This window comes from Glycine max, chromosome 2 (genome assembly GCF_000004515.6).
Source record: "Glycine max cultivar Williams 82 chromosome 2, Glycine_max_v4.0, whole genome shotgun sequence".
Classification (NCBI taxonomy): domain Eukaryota; kingdom Viridiplantae; phylum Streptophyta; class Magnoliopsida; order Fabales; family Fabaceae; genus Glycine; species Glycine max.
In genome coordinates, this window is record NC_016089.4 from 47,214,883 (window position 1) to 47,235,816 (window position 20,934).

Consider the following 20,934-nt stretch of genomic DNA (forward strand, 5'->3'; position numbering starts at 1 on the left):
AGTAGGAATTCATAGCTTTTGATTCAACGGCCGTTTGGAAACGGTAAATCAAACACACACTTAATTGTTAGTTCATCATGGTAATTACTTGATAGAGCAAAAGGAGCAGAAGAACATGGATTTGTACACGGTTTTCTTTTTCCAGTTGCTCATTATGACTGTGACTTTGTGATGGCAAATTAGGAGTGCCTATACTGTTCCATCACTTTCACAAGATGTTGTTTTCATTAGGCTAGTACGGTCTTCTGAAGCCACACAACAATAGCCTATAAAACTCCAAAGCAAGCGGACACAAACTTTGCAGTTCAGCATTTCAGGCCACTCATCTTCTCATCAGGTGGACCTATTACAAACTAGTTCCTATCAAACTTGTCCTTGGCAATTGGCATGACATAGTTAACTTTGCATTTGCCCACCACTTTCTATATTTTGCAACTCTTGGAGCTGAAACACTCACACTTCAGCAAAACTCTCCTCAGTTATCCCTCCAACCGAAAGATAAAACATGGTGTTACTTCATTTTCAAGAACCCTTTTGATTGTTCAAAGCTTACTTATATACTTTGTTGATGCCTTAATGATTTTTCATTTTTGCTTTGCTCTTGTGCTATTTTCTAGGTTCTAGTTGCAAGTCATGGCGAGGAGGAAAAAGGGGCAGAAGGCATTGCTACTGTTGATTTTCGAGGTCACCCTGTGGACAAGACAAAAACTGGAGGATGGCTAGCAGCAGGGCTCATCTTAGGTTCATATTCATATCAATCCATAGAAATTTTAGTCATGTTTTCATGGTTGAACCAAAGGGCTCTTTAATTTGGCTCCAACACATACTTTTTTCTTTTATTTTTTTTTATGTAGGTACTGAATTGGCAGAAAGAATATGTGTGATGGGTATAAGCATGAACTTAGTGACCTACTTGGTTGGAGTTTTGAATCTCCCTTCAGCTGATTCTGCCACCATAGTTACCAATGTCATGGGAACTCTCAACCTTCTTGGCCTTCTTGGTGGCTTCATAGCTGATGCTAAACTTGGCAGATACTTAACTGTTGCCATATCTGCAATCATAGCTGCTTTGGTATGTTGAAAAGCTTTGCATATTTAGATATATTCAATACTCAATTCTCTCATTTCTTTTGGCTTTTAAGCACACTAAGGCAACCAATTTCTCCCTTCCCTCTAGGGAAAGCGATTTTCAATTGGAAATAAGTGCAAATAACATAAATTTCGAGTTTAATTTTTATGCACTGTCAATCAATAAGAAACCAGGAAAGAAACCATCATTGATAACACTTGTAAGGTAGATATGGTAAAAGTCAATAAACTTATTATACGATTTGTAATTGGATAACATGTAATAAGTACATACACTATTTACTCTAACATATTACTAGTTTTCTTGTCACTTGTCTCTTGGACCAGGGGGTGTGTTTGTTAACTGTGGCTACTACCATTCCTGGCATGAGGCCTCCTGTATGCAGCAGTGTCAGAAAACAACACCATGAATGCATTCAGGCCAGTGGAAAACAATTGGCTTTGCTATTTGTAGCACTTTACACAGTAGCAGTGGGTGGTGGAGGAATAAAATCCAATGTCTCAGGTTTTGGATCAGATCAGTTTGATACAACAGACCCCAAGGAGGAAAGGAGGATGGTGTTTTTCTTCAACAGGTTCTACTTCTTCATCAGCATAGGGTCCTTGTTCTCTGTGGTGGTGCTGGTGTATGTGCAAGACAACATAGGAAGAGGGTGGGGTTATGGAATTTCAGCAGGGACAATGGTGATTGCTGTTGCTGTTTTGCTTTGTGGCACCCCATTTTATAGATTCAAGAGGCCACAAGGAAGCCCCTTAACTGTTATTTGGAGAGTGCTGTTTTTGGCTTGGAAGAAGAGGAGCCTTCCTAATCCTTCACAACACTCCTTTCTCAATGGTTATCTTGAAGCTAAGGTCCCACATACTCAGAGGTTCAGGTAAATTTTCTGATTTTCTCAAATGTCTGTTTAGTATGCGGGAGTGAGAATAAAAAATGAGTGAAAAAAAAAGTAAAATTTGGTGAGACTCATTTTTATTTTTTATTTTAATTCAAAATTTTTATCTTTTTTATTTCACTCTACCAAACATATTAGTTCTCAAAATTTTTTAAAAAATCTATTTTTTAAAAGTGTAATTTATTAATTATATTAGTCTAAAATTAAGGTGAACATATTATCATAAGTTTATTGATAAAAAGCTATTAACATATGTTTTTTTTATCGGCTTAAATCCAATCCGTATGGTAAAATTATAAAGACAAATATCATACCAATTATGTTTAAAGATTAAAATAACAATAAGTAATTAGGTTTAAAGAAGTAATTTAAATTTTGAGGATTTATTTAAAATTTCTTAATTTTAAGAACTAATATGATAATTTTATACTTCATGTACCAAAATGGTAATTTAGTCTTAATTTATGCTGGATTGTCTTTTGGGTCAATTATTGCACAGAAATTTCAAAAGATTTTCTCATTTTTTTTTGTGGATTACTTTCACGGGATTACTATTTCTATTACTATCTGGGACAACATAAGTGTTTGTATTGTCTATAGAAAAGGACAAAGTTTACGTTTGATTGAACAGTCCGTCAAAAAAGGAATTTTGGAAACGAAAATAAAATAAAATAAAGGCACAGCCTCTGCTGGAATAGTATTTTGCCATTTTTTAAAAAATTAATTATGTAAAGTGATTTTTGCAAACTGTTTAAAAAAAGCAAAAACAAAAAAAGTTTGGTTTGAGAGTATATGGTTCTGACAATGAGCACATATTTTCCTCTTGACCCATCTTTGTCACCTGCGAGAAATAGAAATGATACATAGATCTCACTCACTCACTCACTCGAATCACAATGGAAACGTTAGATCTATTTTTTCCAGCGACACACTACTCTGTAGTCCACTTAGATCACAAACCTTTTAAGTTTTAAACAATCACTTCGTAAAAATTAGTTTTGAATGTAATTAATTCTGAAGTTGAGGAATTTATGTTTAAATGTTTTTTATTAAAAATAAGTTATTAATAGTGAAATTCAACGAAAACTGTTTTTTTTTTATCTAATATATGGAAGCTACCTAAAATTATTTTAGTTCAAAATTAATATTAGACCAAAATTAATTTTTCAACTTGAGATGGATTAAATATAAATATTTATTTAAAATCAATAATGAGATATTAATGTTTTTTAATGGTCCAACATGGCATATTGCTTTGGGTGTTAGGCCTTCCACATGTCATATATGGAGCATGCATGTCAATTTACAAAAAAAAAAAACTTTAGAAAATAAAATATAATAATAACATTTAATTGAGCATTTAAATGTTAAAACTGACAGAATATATATAAAATAAATTATGAAGTTGTTAAAAAAATCCCGTGAGTATTTTTTAGTTAATCTTTGCACATATCTTCTAATATTTTATTTTTGATATAACAAATAATACTGATAAGGTTTAAACATACTTTTTTTAATTTTATATAGATTACCTAAAATCTTTACCAGTAGGCTGATCCTATTAGATTGATTTTCTAATGTGTATTCTACTCATTAAAAGAGACAGATCCTTTACTGCACATTATAACCAAAAAAAATGTAGTACACTCCACACTATAGCATAGTTTCGTGAATTTCGTTGAAACTTGATCTTTTGACCATATGTCCTATAAATCTTTCAGAATTTTTCATCATTGTTACGAAACTTCTTGTAAACAAATTGTAACTACCGATGGCAAATAAGGCATGATTTTGCATGACAAATTATATAATTTGAACCATTTAAACAAAGATAAAAGATAAAAAAAATATCTTGCATTAGATTGAATTATTAGTATTATATGATTTTAATTTGATATCATCTTGAATCAACATGTGTACATAGCAATGAATTGATTATTCGGTGAAAACACAAGGAACGAGTTATAGTAAAAATGTCATTCATATCCTAGGCAAATAGTAAACCGAAAGAAATATTCAGGGAAATCAGGAAATGCCTATCACCTAGGTTTGAAATTAAATATCAAGGAATTCACATAAGCTAACAGGTATTTTCACTGCTTTGAATTTGTTCTGATAGGTTCCTTGACAAAGCTGCAATCCTAGATGAGAACTGCTCAAAGGATGAAAACAAGGAAAATCCATGGATAGTTTCCACAGTGACTCAGGTTGAGGAGGTTAAAATGGTACTCAAGCTCCTTCCTATTTGGTCTACATGTATCCTCTTCTGGACAATCTATTCTCAAATGAACACCTTCACCATTGAGCAAGCTACATTCATGAATCGAAAAGTTGGATCTCTAGTTGTCCCAGCAGGATCTCTATCAGCTTTTCTCATCATTACCATTCTCCTCTTTACTTCCCTAAATGAGAAACTCACTGTGCCCTTAGCTCGGAAACTCACGGACAATGTCCAAGGGCTCACAAGTCTTCAGAGGGTTGGAATTGGACTCGTTTTCTCCAGTGTTGCCATGGCAGTTGCTGCAATTGTTGAGAAAGAAAGGAGGGTGAATGCAGTAAAAAATAATACTACAATAAGTGCTTTTTGGCTGGTCCCTCAATTTTTTCTAGTGGGTGCAGGGGAAGCATTTGCCTATGTTGGACAACTAGAATTTTTCATTAGGGAGGCACCAGAGAGAATGAAATCTATGAGCACTGGACTTTTCCTATCTACACTTTCAATGGGTTATTTTGTCAGTAGCTTATTGGTGGCAATCGTGGACAAAGCAAGTAAGAAAAGATGGCTAAGAAGCAATCTGAACAAGGGCAGGCTAGATTACTTCTATTGGTTGCTCGCAGTGCTGGGAGTACAGAATTTCATATTTTTTCTGGTCTTAGCAATGAGGCATCAGTACAAAGTTCAGCACAGCACAAAGCCTAATGACAGTGCAGAAAAAGAGCTTGTGAGTGCAAATGATGTGAAAGTTGGAGTTGGTGGAAAGGAAGAAGCATAAGATATAGTCTTTAAATCTCATTTTGTGTGGCCCAATATATAGTGTGCAAGAACAAAACATTATGCCCCAAATTTGTTAATTTTTGGGTGTTTCGTCGACCTCATTTAACGAGGACAATTGTGATGTACTATTAAGTATTGACTGGTATAAAAACAGACAAACTACAGTGAGTTGTTTCCAAAAGAGAAAAGGAAATTATGGAATAAATTATAAATATTCCCAAACTAGATATAAATAAATGAACCACTTGATAACCAGGTCATGAGCAGAGGCCTGAATTTGACTAATGTTATGAGTAGAAAACACTACAGAATCATAGAATCAAACTACGACATGATCTTCAAAGCAAAATTTTGTCCATTTGATACCAAAGCTTTAAACAATGGCATTGGATAGTTCTAGTAGCAAGAAGATAATATCTTTAAGAATGCAGAAGACTTTATAAAGCATCAGTAACCGAGGGAGGTTTGTGACTTATGACAAATGGAGACCGAAGAGCTCTGTGTGCTTCCTCCTTCTGCTTGCGTGCCTTGTACATTTCCTCTGTCTCGATAACAACTAACCTCTTGACCTATATTAATTACAAAGCTTACCAATGTCAGTATACAAGGAGACAAGTAATTTCAAGCAGCAAAATGGACTTGGGTAGAGCTTTTGCTAAAACCTGTTGGAGCATTCCCCTAACTGTAGGTGTGTTCCATCGCATGACAGTTCGATTGCATTTGCGCAAGCGAAGTGCTTCCAAAGTGCGCCTATGGAGCCTCCTGGTCCCTGGAATACCCCTCACCAGAGTTATATAGATATTGGGGCTCCAAGCAATTGGCACACAGGCCTTGTATGCCTTGAACGCATTCATGCCTTCAGCTTGAAGTCAGAACAGCATTAAGAAAAAAAATCAAGTTAATATGTTTTTCATACTCTAACTAGATACCAAAAGAAACAACTTGATGCAAGCAGAACAGAAAATCTTACCTTGAATAACTCACATTGAAGAAACCAGTTAGAGAGTGACAAAAGTATATGCAAATAAAGTAGTGAAGGAAAGATAAGCAGGCATTTATAAAACCTCCTTGCTATTGAAACGAGAACAGATTAAAGAAGATGATAATAAAAGATTGAGTAAATTACACAGACACTCCCCTAAGATTGCTTGAGATTGCACATAACAAAACTCTCTTCTTTTATTTTATTTTTAAAATTTAAAGCAACCACCTAAAAGGGGTACACCGTGTAATGTTTTCAAACAATTAAGTGAGTCAATGTAATGTATAAGAGGTATCAGTGTAATGTTCTTCAAACAATTAAGAGGGTTTAGTGTAAGGGTAAAAAACAGAAGGAAATCGGGAGAAAATTGGTGAAACCTCAGGAGGTGTCAATGTAATTTACTCTAAAAGATTTGTACAATGACATTAGCTCAGGCATTTCATCAAGCAAGTGGTAGGCAAATATGCAAGTTAGATAAATCACAAGAGCTGTTAGAACCCGGCCAACACAGGTTATCATTTATCAACTGCGATTCAACGTGATAAAGGAAGACTCAATCATCGATACAAACTAAAACATGATTGCAAATTGGAACCAACAAAGGGAATGAACTACTCAAACAACTAACAAACTAACTAAATGTCAAGTTGTGAATAGATTCAGATTAAGAACCAAAAAGAGAGAAAGGATTACCGTAACGCGTGCGTGAGCGAAGAACGATCACCGGAAAGGTTATCGGCGGGAAGGATATGCGGACACCACTGACGGAAGTGTTTCGCTCTGTTACAAAAATTAGAAACCCCTAACGCACCCAATCAACAAAACGCACAGTTTAGAAATTTGAGCTATGGGTTTGGGTTTGAATGACCTGGGTCGGGTCGGGTCATATTATTTGAAATTATTTACAGATTTCGAAGGGAAAATAATATTTTTTTTTCTTAAAAAATGTTTTTCAATAATTTATAATTTTATATAATGAAATAGCCTATGATATTTTCTCAACAGTTTTTTCCCTTTCTAACTCGTTATTCCTAAAATATTTCAAAATTTTCGAACAATTTTTTTCCTTTCAGCTTTATACATATCTTTTTCGCAATATATTAAGAAAATTTTTATGAACACTAAGGACTACACTTTATAAGATATTTTCTGTTAATTTTTTTTTACTACTTGAAAAACCTACTTGTTTAACTGTAAATAAACTATTTTTTTTAATTTCTTAAAGATTTATAATATTTTTTGAAATTTAAAGTAATATTTTTTAAAATATTTATTTTTAATTTTTTTATATTTTATCATCAATATATTTATCTAATTTTATGATTATCCTTTTTCAAATAAATTATTTTATTATTTTTTTTATTTTATACTTTTCAATTACTTCAACAACTAATTTTACTAAATAGTTATAGTTTAATAAGTTAATTTTTCAATTTTTAACTAATTGTTGAACTTTTAGTTAGTCTTTGAGTTTTCAATTAATTATACTAAAAATAACCTAAAAAATAACTAATGTATAATAACTTGAAGATTATATATATATAATAATAGTAGGAAATTTATGAAAACGCTGCCTTGATGTACAATTTATTGTAGAATTTTGTAGTGTTTTATAAATTTGGACACTAAGCTTTTCAATTAAGTATTGAAGCATGTTTTCTCATTTAAAGAAGCATTTTTATTACAATTATAAATATTATAACTTTTAATATAATGAAAATTTGAATTTTTATTTTTTCAAATTTATTAATCTTTTTATAATTTTAACCGAACAATTTTAACAATTGGATCGATCTCTCAAAATTGTATTATAATATTATTTTATATGTTCATAATAAATATAACTAAATATTGCTCGTACGTACCCACAACATTTCTAACACAAACAAAATATATTGCACATAATATGAATCAAGAAATTTTTCGACAAATGATAATTATAATTATATACAAGTACAACTGATGTGTTCATCACCGTTGCTTAACCTAAGTGATGTGGGAAAATATGAGTATATATAATACAATATGTTGTTAAAAAAAATAACAATGAAGTCCTTTGCTTGATGAATCAATACAATGTAGGTTTCTTTCCAGTAAATTCACTTTTTTTTTTATCATTTTTCAGTACATTCATATATGCATTTACGTATGTATTAAAACAAATTATATTCATTAAATTAGGAAACTACACATACACGACATCTCTAGTGATCTGCACAAACAGTGTAGATAATAGAGTATATAGCTAGTTAGATTCCCGCTCACTTAGAGTTACAGATTGCAGTTCAGGGATAATAAGGTAGAATTTTCATCCTGCTTTCTACAATTTTAAAGTAAAACATGCATCAATGACATTATAGCAACTTGGGTACCTAGGCAACTTAAAAAAAGATAGGGTTTTCGGCTCAGCTTTTGGATATTCTAGTGGTAGAGGATTGAGTTAAAGAAGCATAGGCATGCTATCCATGGGAAATGGCTTGCACATAACATTTTCCATGTAGTAGTTAGTTGCATCCATCACGGCAAATTGCATATCCTCAGAAGGCTTCCAATGGCGTTTTCTCTGATTGATGAACCAGTTGTTGATCTGTTTCATATCTAGGCCTGTGGATTCTGCAAGTGCCTGCTTTTGAGATTCCTACATGTTCATCCAATCACATTCACCATTGCCCATAACGTAAGATTAGTAATCGGATATATATAAAACAAAACTTATGAATTAATGCACAATTGGCTGTTGATACCAACATACTAACAATTAATTTAACGTTTCAGTATTGCAATTCATATTAATTACCAGGATTTTCTAATTAATACTAAAGCTATAGCACCATCAAATGTTTCTATATTTTGGTGAAAATATTAAGAAAACAAGGTATTGTAATGAAAGTATGAATATTTATCAAAATATATGCTAAAATATTGTGAAGGATAGTCTAAACTGTAAAGAGAAGTGCTAGCACTAACACCACACTCTACAATACACTCTCTCTGCTATTTAAAAATACAAAATCATAATGAGATTCATTAAGTATGAAATGTAACGCACAAAATTTTGTGATTTTTAATAAATTTCAGCAAATAATTAATAAAGAGTTTGTTAAAATTAAAAAGGATGTAACTAGCATTTCTCTAGTATGCATGGTTTATAAAGGATATAGAATTTTAGTTACCGAAGGGTATGGCCATTTATAATGCCTGTTCCACCAATCAAGTAGCTGTTGCCGAGCTTCCTTTGGCAACTTTCCATTCTTTTTCTTCTTCAAAAATTCCTTCTTGAGGCTCCCTAGATATCCACTATACTTGCGCAAAAGCTGGACTTTGAGTTCCCGGTCTTCAGCTTGAGAATCTAGGTTGTTTTCATGAACATCAACCTCATTCTTTGAAGATGTTTCACTTTGACCTTCAAATTGCCACAACAAAATGGAATAATTAAAAGTTATCCGTAAAAACAATATTCATGCAGACAAATATACAACAGGAAAATATTGACATCATAAAATTGCATGTCAGTTATAACTATTGACATGTAATCCAGAAATACTATTAAATAAACATAATATATCAAATAATTCTAAATCCTACTAATCCCCTTACTAGATAAAGAAAGTATTGACTTTTTTATATTTCTAAGAAATTAAATAACTTTAATTATTCATTTAATTAATACAATTTTCATAAAGTACTAATTAGAGGATTAGTAGAATAATATGATATATATATATATATATATATATATATATATATATATATATATATATATATATATATATATATATATATATATATATAAGCATTATATTAAGATTATGTGTTCATTTTTCTGAATTATCAAATGACATGCATTACCTAAGAAATGACAAAAACATGTTATAAAAACTAAATTTGATTTACAATATTTTCTTTATTACACACTAGCTTTGTTACTAAATAGTAGAAAGTTGCAAAGAAAAAAACTGAACTTTAGATCAGTGCAAAATGTATCTCATCATGCATACAGATAATAACTTCATATTATAAAAGGCCATTCAAGGGTACAACCTTTACTCAAAAAAAGTAAGCTAATATACACAAGAGATATGGTTCACTCTTAGAGATAAAAATGTAACCCTTTCATCCACCACTAGAGGAAATAATAAGGAAGGAAATAACAATAGTCATGCAAACTCAAAATTTACATTTGTTTTTTTTTAATTAAGCTACAGAGGGAACAAATTGACAAGGAAACATATGGCAACAGAAGATAAGACAAGGAATTTCCTTTTTTCAACTAACTTCTTAAGGGACTTTGACAGAGAGAACCATGCATCTAAATGAAGAGAAGGAATTAAACAGAAAGAAAGAAGACTAGTGCCTTGCAAGAGGTGACAACTCACTGAGTACGTATGAAATAATGAGAAACACCAAGGTCACACGAACCAAAAAGAAAAATCCCTTTAAAAAATAACCGGAAAGCCATCAAGATTATCAATGGGTCACTTAATTAAGCAGCATTGGTTTTCTAATAAACTTTTCATCATTAGAATAATAAAACAAAATCTCATTTTTCTTGATTTCCCCTCAAGCAGTAATATGGACTCATAATCGTTTTCAAACTTTTTGACCTAATAATTCAAACACCTTGGACCCATTACTATTAACATTCTTAAAAACACTATAAAGGTTTTTAATCGAAGTCCTTTATAACTAATCATACTATTTATGACGAGAAAGGTAATTTGACTAACTCTTTTCAACTAATTCAGATGATAAGTATATAATAAACAAATAAATTTAGCATCACATCATTCTTGGTAGAAACACATTTATCCAGCACACGCAGATGTGGTTTTCCTTTTTTTTTTTTTTTGTATTAATTGCACCATCAGCTGTGTGGTTATCATTACTCTACCACTTAATATTAATATTTAATACCAACATTAAGCATTAAGCTTTGAAAGACATTGCTTCTGAAGATCAGAGTTATTCAAATTAGCTAGCAGCATGGATCCCTTCAATGCTAGCAGCATACTTCCACAGAAGGTTTAAAGACATTGACACAGGCTAGGAGAACTACCACTTTCACCAAGGATAACAAGTTAAACCGTGATTCATCACTACTTACGTAGCCTCTAACCAAAACCTTTCCACACGGGTTGATTTCAAGTAATTTCATAGTAGTAAAACAACGATCCATGACTATGCTGCTAATTCATTCGCTTTTCTTTTCTCTCCCATATAGACCACACAGCATGGATTATTACTAATTAAGTTCTTTCTGACGCACACTGGCACCCAATCTTTGTAGCTCACCAGCACCTACTTTCCCAAACAAGAAATCGAAGTCCATAACTGTTCCACAGTACTCAGAGAAGTGTAGGAGCAAATAATGATTTTAAGGGTAATTAATTAATCACCAAAATCTGATGAAACTGCTAGGGCTTTGAGCTGGCACTCAATTCTTGAGAAGAAAAGCATGGCTTCTTTGAAGGGTTTTGTAAGCTCTTGCTCATACTTAATGAGCATCTCACAGTAAGCCTCCATGAACTGGTCCAGAGCTGGATCTTCACCTATTGAACCACCTCCTATCCTTCCTGATGATGCATTGAAGGACTCATATTTTGCATATGACTCCTCTAAGCTAGCCACCACTTCAGGAGGTGCTCCAACCTGAAAGTGCTCCGCTCACACCATCAAACACAAGCAAAGCATGAAAAATAAACAAAATCTCTAAAAGAAAAACCACAACAGAAAAGAGAAGTAGAGATATGAGTGCAATTTTAGTTTACAAGTTAATTACAAGAGTCCATGATATTTGTACTAGGAAGAAAAGGAAAGAGATATGCGTGTATTTATGTGAATATGGAAAACAATTAAGAGTTCATCATCACCTTGAGGCAATTGAGGTAAGAGGATAAGAGACGAGGAAAAAGAGGATGTGCCATGATTTTATCCCTCACACTGCAAGTGTCGGTGGGGTTGTGGTGGTGGCTGTAGTGATGTTCCTGAGCGATGCTATTGCTAGTGACAGGTACCCTTCTATTATCACCAGAGTTGTTGTTGTTACTGAGAGGCAGAGAAAGAAACTTCCTATTAGTTTCCATGTTCGTCATGTCCATCTCAGAAAGCTCACTGCAACTGTTCCCTCCAAACCCTATCATAGTTTCAAAAGTAATAAGAAGTTTGTGTTAAACCCTTGAAAGGAATGAAAATGAAAGAGCTCTCTCTTTTCTTTTTGTTTCTCTCTCTCACTCACTATGTAAAAAACTAAAACTCCACACGGTACATATATAATATATGCATTTATTTTACAGGAATAGTAATAGCTGATCTACCCCTTTGGCTTGGATCAGTTGTTCCTAGTAGCTAGTCCCCACCTAACACTGTTTTTCTCAAAAAGAGCACTGCATATAATTGTCCAGAGAGTACTCCCGGAAATGAGGCTGAGTTCTTTATTTGTAGAAAACTCCAAAGAACCTAAATGGATAGTCAGTCAGAACAATAGGGATTTTTGGGCTCTTGGCTCTATAGCCTGTAAAAAGTAAATGGTGGGAATCAGATTCAGATTCAGATCAGTCCTCCCTTGGGATTGTGTAGTCTATCTTCTTCCTTCTGTGCATCAACAGTGTTGCTTGTTGTCTCTCTCTCTCTCTCTCTCAAACAAACACTACTACTACTACTACCAGTGCTGTTACTGTGTGTTGAATAATGCAGGTGGAGACACAGAGGCTTCACACAGGGTTAACGTGTGTCTCTGCAACTTAACTCAGAGTTTTCCTTCCCAATGAAAAAATAAGATGTATGTATCTATGTGAATGTGAAACTCACCACCCTCTTAGCTAGCTAGGTCTATGCACTACCTCTGTTTATGCGTACTATTGTTGGCTATCTCTCACTCCCACTCACATCATGGAATGGACATGGATGAGAGAGAAAAAGTGCTTCACAAAAATGAAATCAATATTTAGTTAATTACGAGAATAAGTATAGTGTATATGCTATACTTCTCAATTATCTTATATTTATAATTTCATTTTTAACATGCTTAAGTGTTAAAATCTTCTCAAGATTTATTTTATATATAAATGTGCAAGAATTAAGAAATAACTTTTGATCACAAAAAGGATTAGGTTAACTTTTTAACAAATACTATGTTAGATTGACATGTGCACATTTTTCGTTAGTTTGATTGGAAGCATATATCAAAACTCCGTGGCTTAGAATAACGCAAAGTTCAAAAACCAGTTGGCATTGGTAAAGAAATTGATATATATATATATATATATATATATATATATATATATATATATATATATATATAAGATGCAGATGTTTGGCCATCACTATGTTATAAGACATCCTAAGTGAGAAAAGGAAAAAATATATTAAGTAATATAATATAATAAAAATATTAAATAAATATTTATTATATAAGTGTTTGTATATTATTTCTTATATTGATATAGATAATAAGGAGGATCAAATTATTTTTCATTCTTTTAAAATTTAATAATTAATATAAATTACTTATTATAATTATTAAATTTCAACAAATTAAATAATAGAATGAAAAGTAACTATTGAAATAATTTAATTCCTCCCCTAAATAATATATAATGTAAGATGATATTAGGTTTAGTTTGGCTTTAAATTGTAGGGGTAAAGAGAAGTATTGGGTGTGACTGAAAAGAATCAAACATCAACCGTCCATCGACACCTATCACCCATGTGATATTCCTTTGGGGAGACATTGGATCTTTATTACTCTCTCACACACACCACTTTTGCTTTAGTATGATGGAATTGGTATATATTAGCCACTAGTAGGGTGGGTTAATGAGAGGAAGACGACACCGTTTTATGAATTGGCATCCATGCAAAGACACACATATGTCAGAGGGGTCATGTCAATCTAATCAAATAGAAAAAAAAATAGAGGAAAAAAGTGGGTTGGAAGGGGTAGACATAGCAAAAGAAGCCCATGTTATATAAGAGATGTTGCCCTCATTGTGGGACACTCCCTGCGTCTCTTCCTTTCAGTTCTTTACTATTGCGTTTCTTACCTTACCCTACACGAATGATTGACAATTTGACATATTGTGTTATGTCATTTTCTTTTTTAATAAATAAATAATAAATATACTTATAATAAAATTTTATTTATATAATAAAGAAAGTTATATACTAATCATGTGTAAAATATTTTTTTTCATTTTTTATAAATTTAAATAAACTCTTTTAATTTATAAACACTCCATAGCCATGAATACTTGTGGGTGAATAACGTGAAAAAGAACATGCTTTCTTTTAATATTTTTTAACTAAAATTTATTAATGAAGGTAATATTTTATTATAATTCAATGGCTGATCAACAAAATTCATATTTTATGTAAATTTAGTGGCAGTGAAATAGTTGTTGTAAGTTATATCAAATATAATTTGATTTTCACATAATATGTGTGTGCATAGAGACAGAGAGAAAAAAAAAAGCATTGAAGAAATTATTTCAAAAGTAATTTCAAGGGTTAAATGTAATTTTGATTTTTTTATTATTTAAAATCTGCAATATTATTTTCATTTATTTTAAAATAAAAATATTTAATCTTCATATTTTTTAAAATATATAAATTTGGTCCTCTTATTTTAAAATAAAAATATTTAGTCCTTCAATTTCTTAAAATCTATAATTTTGCCTTCCATCAAATTTGAAAAATCTATAATTTTGCCTTCCATCAAATTTGAAAAGTATAGATAAGTAAGAAACTAACCTATGTGACTAGATTTAGTGACATAATATAAAATTATTTATTTAATCAAGTTATAGTCAACATTTTAATCGTTAACATTTTTAATTTAACAGAATGATCAAAATAGTAGATTTTACAAAATGTGAGGAAGTAAAAGTCTATTTTAAAATAAAGTAATTAAAATTACAAATTCTAAAAAATAGAAAAATTAAATATTATTTTTAAAAAGAAAAACCAAAATTACATTTAAGTATACTTTTAAAGAGTTATTTTCTTATTCTTATCTGCTATTTTTTCATAATCTAATGATTCTAATGAAGGATAATTTTTCAAAAGTAATTCTTAAATTAATTTTTATTCATTTTTTTTAATGTATGAGACTAATGAGTTACTCGCCTTTTTTTTAATTAAACTATCATGATATTGGTGTAAGATATTTATCAATTTTTCTAATTAGTAATCTTTATTATAAAATTTGGTTTGCTATCTTTAATAAATTTCTTATCTTAATATTTTTTTTTCATTTTACAGAATTTAAAATTAAGACTTCATGAAAATTTTTAATTTCGGATGGACTATATCACCTTTTAACTTTTAGATTAAAAGAAAAATAAAGATAAACTCTCTTAATAATATTATTAACTCTAAAAGAGTATACTTACTCTTTCGTTCTGATTTTAATTTATCTAATAATTTAGCGAGTAACTTATATTTAGTCGTTAGATTAAAAGAATTAAAGCATAGAAATGAAAACTAATTCTTTCATAATTATTTTTTAAATAATTTGATCACTCATTTATATGATATTACAGTAGATAATTACATATCGGTTAAGCATGATAATAAATATTTAATTTCTAACCACGTATACATACAATAAAGTTATTAGAAAAAAAAACTCATTTCTTTAATCTATTTAAAAAAAACCACATAATAAATATCTAAATATTCAAAAAGAAAATTAATAGAAGAGAATATTTACTTTTCTTTCACCCCACCCCCATCCTGTTTTCTATCCTTTACCCCTATGTTGGATTGGATGATTTGGAGAGAGTTTATGAAGTATCTCTCTCATTTATCTTTTTATTTTTTTTGAAAACTTAAATAATTTTTTTAGTGATATAACTTCATAAAATTAAATAAATATCTTTTTAAAAAAAATAATAGAGTAATTTTTTAATTAATATAATAATTATATAATTATATTTTTTATTTATAAAAATTATATTTTTATTTATTTATTTCCCTCTCTTTTTCCCCTTATAACAAATGGAGATTTTTTTATGTTATTTTAATTTTCACCCATTCAAATTCAAATAATATATTTTTATTTTTATTTTCTTATTCCTTTCTTATCTATTTCATCTCTAATTCAGACAAAACATTAATTTGTTAGACCAACATGTTGTTTTGCATGAAATAAAAAATATAATTAAAAAAATCAACTAAAATGATCGGTTGAATTTTAATAAAAATTAATTATTAATAAAACTAATAAATATTTCATATTAATATGATTGTAAAAATAACATTAATTTGTTAGTGGTGAGTTCATCTCTCTCCTAAGTTCCATCCTTATCGGTATGATATGGTGGAGTTTACTCATTATCCTTAGCCAACAATGCAATGCCATGTAGTCCACAGAATCGCGCAGAATCAAGGGTGAACTTATCTGCGAAATTTCATAATGTCAACCTCGAAGAAGAAATCGGATTCTGTAATTCCAAGACATGGATCGGATATCCTTATACGTTTAATAGTAAATGCTTTAGAACTTACTTACTGTTACTAACGTATGATTTACTATTCACAGACACGATTGTACCCTATGATTGACAACTTTTATCAATTAAGTTATTTTGAAAATTAAAAGATATCCATACTTTTTTTTCCCCGATAATTGATGATATATAAGAATATATGTTTTTGTCTACGTGAGATGTCTCTTAATTGTACCACTATAACAATAACAATATTCGAGAATTTAGTGTCAAAATAATGTATATGTCTTAATTAAAAGATAAATAAATAAAAGAATGTCAACCGCGGAAGAAAATTAAGGAGATCTCGATTCCATTTAAAGGAAGTGTCTTTTATCTGAAGGTTTTTCTTTCTTTATTTCGGTGTTAGAACGTTTTTTCTTGTATTTTAGAATATGACAATTAGAAACGAGGTTAATTATGCTATGAGGAAAAAATAAAATAAAAGGCATAAATTTCCTTATCCTGTACGTCATTACCTATATATATGCTTAAAAACTACACAGTAATACGTACTCTTTGTTTCTTATGATTAACAGTACGCATTATTGTGTTTTTTAGCAAAAGGAAAACATCCAAATTGCTCAATTAATGGAGTATCAGAATATTAACTTTTTTGTTATTCCATTCGATGGCAAAGATATGCTTCAAGACTTACTGGAAATCATCTTTGAGTAGATGCAAACAAACAACGTAGTAATAAAGAAAGTAATCTTGAAGGTTTCTCCGTACGTGATTCAGTTGGATATATAATGACTTCGAAATCTATACATGCTATTATAATCTAATTGCTAATTATTGACTTTGATATTTAAGTTTATTAAGAAATTGAAATAGCAGATTTTTTAAGTCATATGAATTTATCTCAAACACGTTCAGCTGATATTTTATCAATTGTAAAAATTTGTGGATTAATATTTTGGTGCAGTTCATTTATAAATGAACAACCTTAGCTTGTTACTGAGTCCCTGAGTGATTTATGTCTCACACTCAAGAGTATGATCTTGCAACATTCACAAAGTAGGCTAGGATTCATAATTTGGGAAGTCATTCTTTTTCCTAAAGTTATCAAAGTAAGCATTTACCAATTAAAAGATAAAAAAAGCTATAAAACCTTAACTAAACATATTCACATCCTATTTAATTCCATTCATGTAGTTATATTTCAGACCAATTATCAACTAATACATGACAAGGTTAAACATATGGTTTCTTTTTCTTTTCTTTTATTGTTAAACATCTGTGTCTGGCCCTTTTGGTTTGATCTGTTTGCCATTTTGCGTATCACTTTTCAGAATCACACTTTTGGTTCTCTTGGACCTTGGAGTTGTGATACTCCGTATTGGTATGAAAGCCACACGAATGAATTTGCAAACATACATTGGAAGAGAAGAGGGTACATATAGCTAAAAATATACCAGAAAGTAAATAAAAGTCAATATTACATCATTTTGTAATATTCACATGGATAAAATTCGTACAAAAATCTTCAATTTCTTTTTCATATTCACTCAATTGTTCATTATCTTCGTCTCATTTTGGCTGTTACTTTGATTATTAGCACTCTGTTTGGAGGGAAATTGAGAGAAAGAAAAAAGGGCAAAAATAAAATATCTTCCACTATTTATTTGAGTAGAATTCAAGGAGAGGAATGATTTTTCGTGGGTTTCATATGATTTGACTTCCATCCAAAAATTTCGTGAAATAGGAATAAAATTTGCTCACACGAAAGCAAAATGACATGCGTACTATTTTGTGATAACATTTTATGATGTTCTGCTCCTTCACCAAACAGGCCATTGCTCTACTTGAGTTGTGGAATATCAAAACCTTTGTATTGTCAGTTTCATTCCTCCTTTTTGTATTGTCTTCTTGAAATTGCTTGTCAAACAATTATGAGGTATTGATCTAATATAACAAGTTTTTCCTATAGAAATACCATCCTTGGCAAAATACTCAGCACTGTTTAAATTTATCAACTATTTACACTTTAACCAGATAATACTGGTGCACGGCACAATGAGAGTCAGATATCAAAATTAGGATGCACAACTTGATTATTCCACTTACACTTGTGTTAGTTCTTACCGTAAATACAACCCCATGAATTTTCACATTGAAGATAATAAAACTTACGATCCTAATAAGAAACATAGAGTTAGAATTTTAAACCCCCCAAATATACTACTTCTTGAAGATACAAGTGCCTCCTGAGTCTTGATATTAGATCAAGGAGAGTAATGGAGGCACTAAATATAAAGACAAATTAAATAACTGTTATTGTAATACCAGTTATACTCAAACTAACGTCCCACAAATGGACGTGTTTGATGAATGGGAAAGAAAACAACGACAACAACAAAAATTAAATCTTGATATGTTCTATTAATTCCCATCGCATCAGCTAACAGGAAGGTAGAAACAGCAGGAGGATAAGAGTGCCAAACTTTAAACCCGTAATCCATCGTTGCTCCGAATTTGGCTAGCTAGTCAGCGCAAGAATTCCCCTCAGGAAGAGAGTGAGCAAACATCAAATCCCAAGAAATATTGGAGAGAGATTTAATGTAGGAGACAATAGGAGCATAAGGATGAGTATCATGCACTCCCTCATCAATCAACATAAGAGCTGTCTTAGAATCAGATTCACATACAACCGCGCCCTTAGCAATGGCTTGAAGCTCAGCGTTCAGATTAGTAGTAGTGCCACAACTACCAGAAAATCCAATAAGCCAAGCACCTTCATGATTTCGGATATCTTGACAAAATTATCAGCTAACCAATCTAGGATCACCACTAGAAGGAGCCGCACCCAATAACTTAGCAGAACCAATGGCAAGCCTTTTGACATTATTCAAGATTCTCCAAGTTTCCTATTCTGTCATTAAGCACCTCATCATTCCTCCTAGCCTTCCAAAGGAACCAACAACAGCAAATAAAGAGAGTAGCATGATCACCAAGAGCATGATATTTAAACCAAAGTAAAAGATCATTACTTGCGGAGGCCCGAAGCAAAGTTAAACTTCATAAGCAACTGTGAGCCTGAGAACAATCACGCAGAACATGAAGCATAGTCTCTTCAGTAACACCAAATAAATGACAAGATGCATCCTGAGTAATATGCCTATCAAATATGAAACAATTGGTAGGGAGGCTGTTATGCATGATAAGAATTAAATTTAAATCATATAATCATAAATAAAAGGTTGAGATTTATATCAAAAAATTATATAATTTTTTAAGTAATCATATAATATTAAATCTTAATAAAGGTATATATATATATATATATATATATATATATATATATTATATACTAGAAGTAGCCAAAACATATGCGTTGTGACCCTTGTATGTTTATATTTATATTTTGCTATCCTATTTTTTTATTAGTAAAGAAGATAACACATATAAAATTTAATTTAAAAATCTCGAAGTATAAAATCTCTTGTCATTTGAAATTCCTTTTATGCATAAATCAATTGAGTCGACAAAATATAAATTTACCTGCTAACATTTTAGTTATTAATTTTCGTTTCATATTGTTTTTAACATTATGTATAACTTTTATAATTTTTTTAACTTTTCTTTTATTTTTCTTTTGAAGTATTTAATTTTTTTATCTCTCTTACAGTCATATTGTTGATTACTACATAATTAAATTTTTTTGAATTTAACAATAATTATTTTAAAATAATATTAATTCTTAAAATAATTTTAAGAGATGATATTTTTTTAAATACGATGTGATAATTAATTTGATGATTTGATGTAGATTTACAATTTAATTTTCTAAGTTGTTAAAGTAATTAAAAAGTATATTTATTGCTATTACTTTGTATAGATCTATGCTATGAAGAACGGGAACCTCAATGTAATTTATGTACAACCAAACTTTCAACCCCTTTTTATCTTGAAACAAATCCCCTACTTGTTTGTTTACTTCTCTTTCTATTATGTTGCTTCTCCCACTTACTCAGTCACAACATATTAATAAATTGTAGATATCTGTTAAATACATAAACAAAATAATAAATCGAATATGTATTATTAATCTCTCTAACATAAACTTTAGACAAAGCAATAATGATAAAAAGTTATTGTAATATTGAATTTTAAATTTAAAATAAAACTAAATTGTGGAAGCAAAATTTATTTAATATACATAATTAACGGTAACAACTTATAAAATTGGTATAACAAAACTGCTTATTTTCTTTGTTTACAAAACCTGTTAATAGAGAAAAATGATGTTATAAAAACTTTTAATTTGAAATTAATATTAAGAGTAAAAGTTGTTTATCCGTAGTGAAAAAAATAGTAATTTATTATTATTGTATTTTATAAGTACCCTGTCCTAGTTTTCCTCTCACATACATGTTTTTTTAAATATATTTTAATTAACTAATATTTGTAGGTTTATCATTAAGTGTTTATGCATAAAAAAATTCATAAAAAAATATAGTGTTTATTTCAATCATATCTACACGA

The 20,934-nt window shown here is 30.4% G+C and overlaps 3 protein-coding genes across 5 annotated transcripts; 1 reads left to right on the forward strand and 2 right to left on the reverse strand.

Annotated features, from left to right (window-relative positions):
- Positions 1-305: 305 nt before the first annotated feature.
- On the forward strand, positions 306-5,158 carry LOC100819070 (protein NRT1/ PTR FAMILY 6.4). The gene is made up of 5 exons (XM_003519407.5): positions 306-508; positions 618-741; positions 855-1,072; positions 1,417-1,964; positions 4,102-5,158. Exons 1-5 carry the CDS (start codon positions 506-508, stop codon positions 4,973-4,975), a joined length of 1,767 nt encoding a protein of 588 aa, XP_003519455.1. The 5' UTR covers positions 306-505; the 3' UTR covers positions 4,976-5,158.
- Positions 5,159-5,206: 48 nt separating this feature from the next.
- LOC100819606 (50S ribosomal protein L30) lies at positions 5,207-6,806 on the reverse strand. Its single transcript, XM_003519408.4, has 3 exons — positions 6,653-6,806; positions 5,640-5,839; positions 5,207-5,546 (listed from the first exon to the last, which is right to left on the reverse strand). The coding sequence occupies exons 2-3, from the start codon at positions 5,829-5,831 to the stop codon at positions 5,415-5,417; spliced, it is 324 nt and encodes a 107-aa protein (XP_003519456.1). The 5' UTR covers positions 5,832-5,839; positions 6,653-6,806; the 3' UTR covers positions 5,207-5,414.
- Positions 6,807-8,110: 1,304 nt separating this feature from the next.
- On the reverse strand, positions 8,111-12,834 carry LOC100801995 (homeobox protein knotted-1-like LET6). 3 transcript variants are annotated; one of them, XM_041009184.1, is made up of 5 exons: positions 12,316-12,834; positions 11,830-12,092; positions 11,356-11,608; positions 9,133-9,362; positions 8,111-8,597 (listed from the first exon to the last, which is right to left on the reverse strand). In XM_041009184.1, exons 2-5 carry the CDS (start codon positions 12,055-12,057, stop codon positions 8,400-8,402), a joined length of 909 nt encoding a protein of 302 aa, XP_040865118.1. In that variant the 5' UTR covers positions 12,058-12,092; positions 12,316-12,834; the 3' UTR covers positions 8,111-8,399. The 3 variants fall into 3 exon arrangements, with proteins under 3 accessions (XP_040865118.1, XP_040865117.1, XP_040865116.1); XM_041009183.1 differs by having other exon boundaries at positions 12,274-12,833; XM_041009182.1 differs by lacking the exon at positions 12,316-12,834 and having other exon boundaries at positions 11,830-12,225.
- Between the last annotated feature and the right edge of the window lie 8,100 nt (positions 12,835-20,934).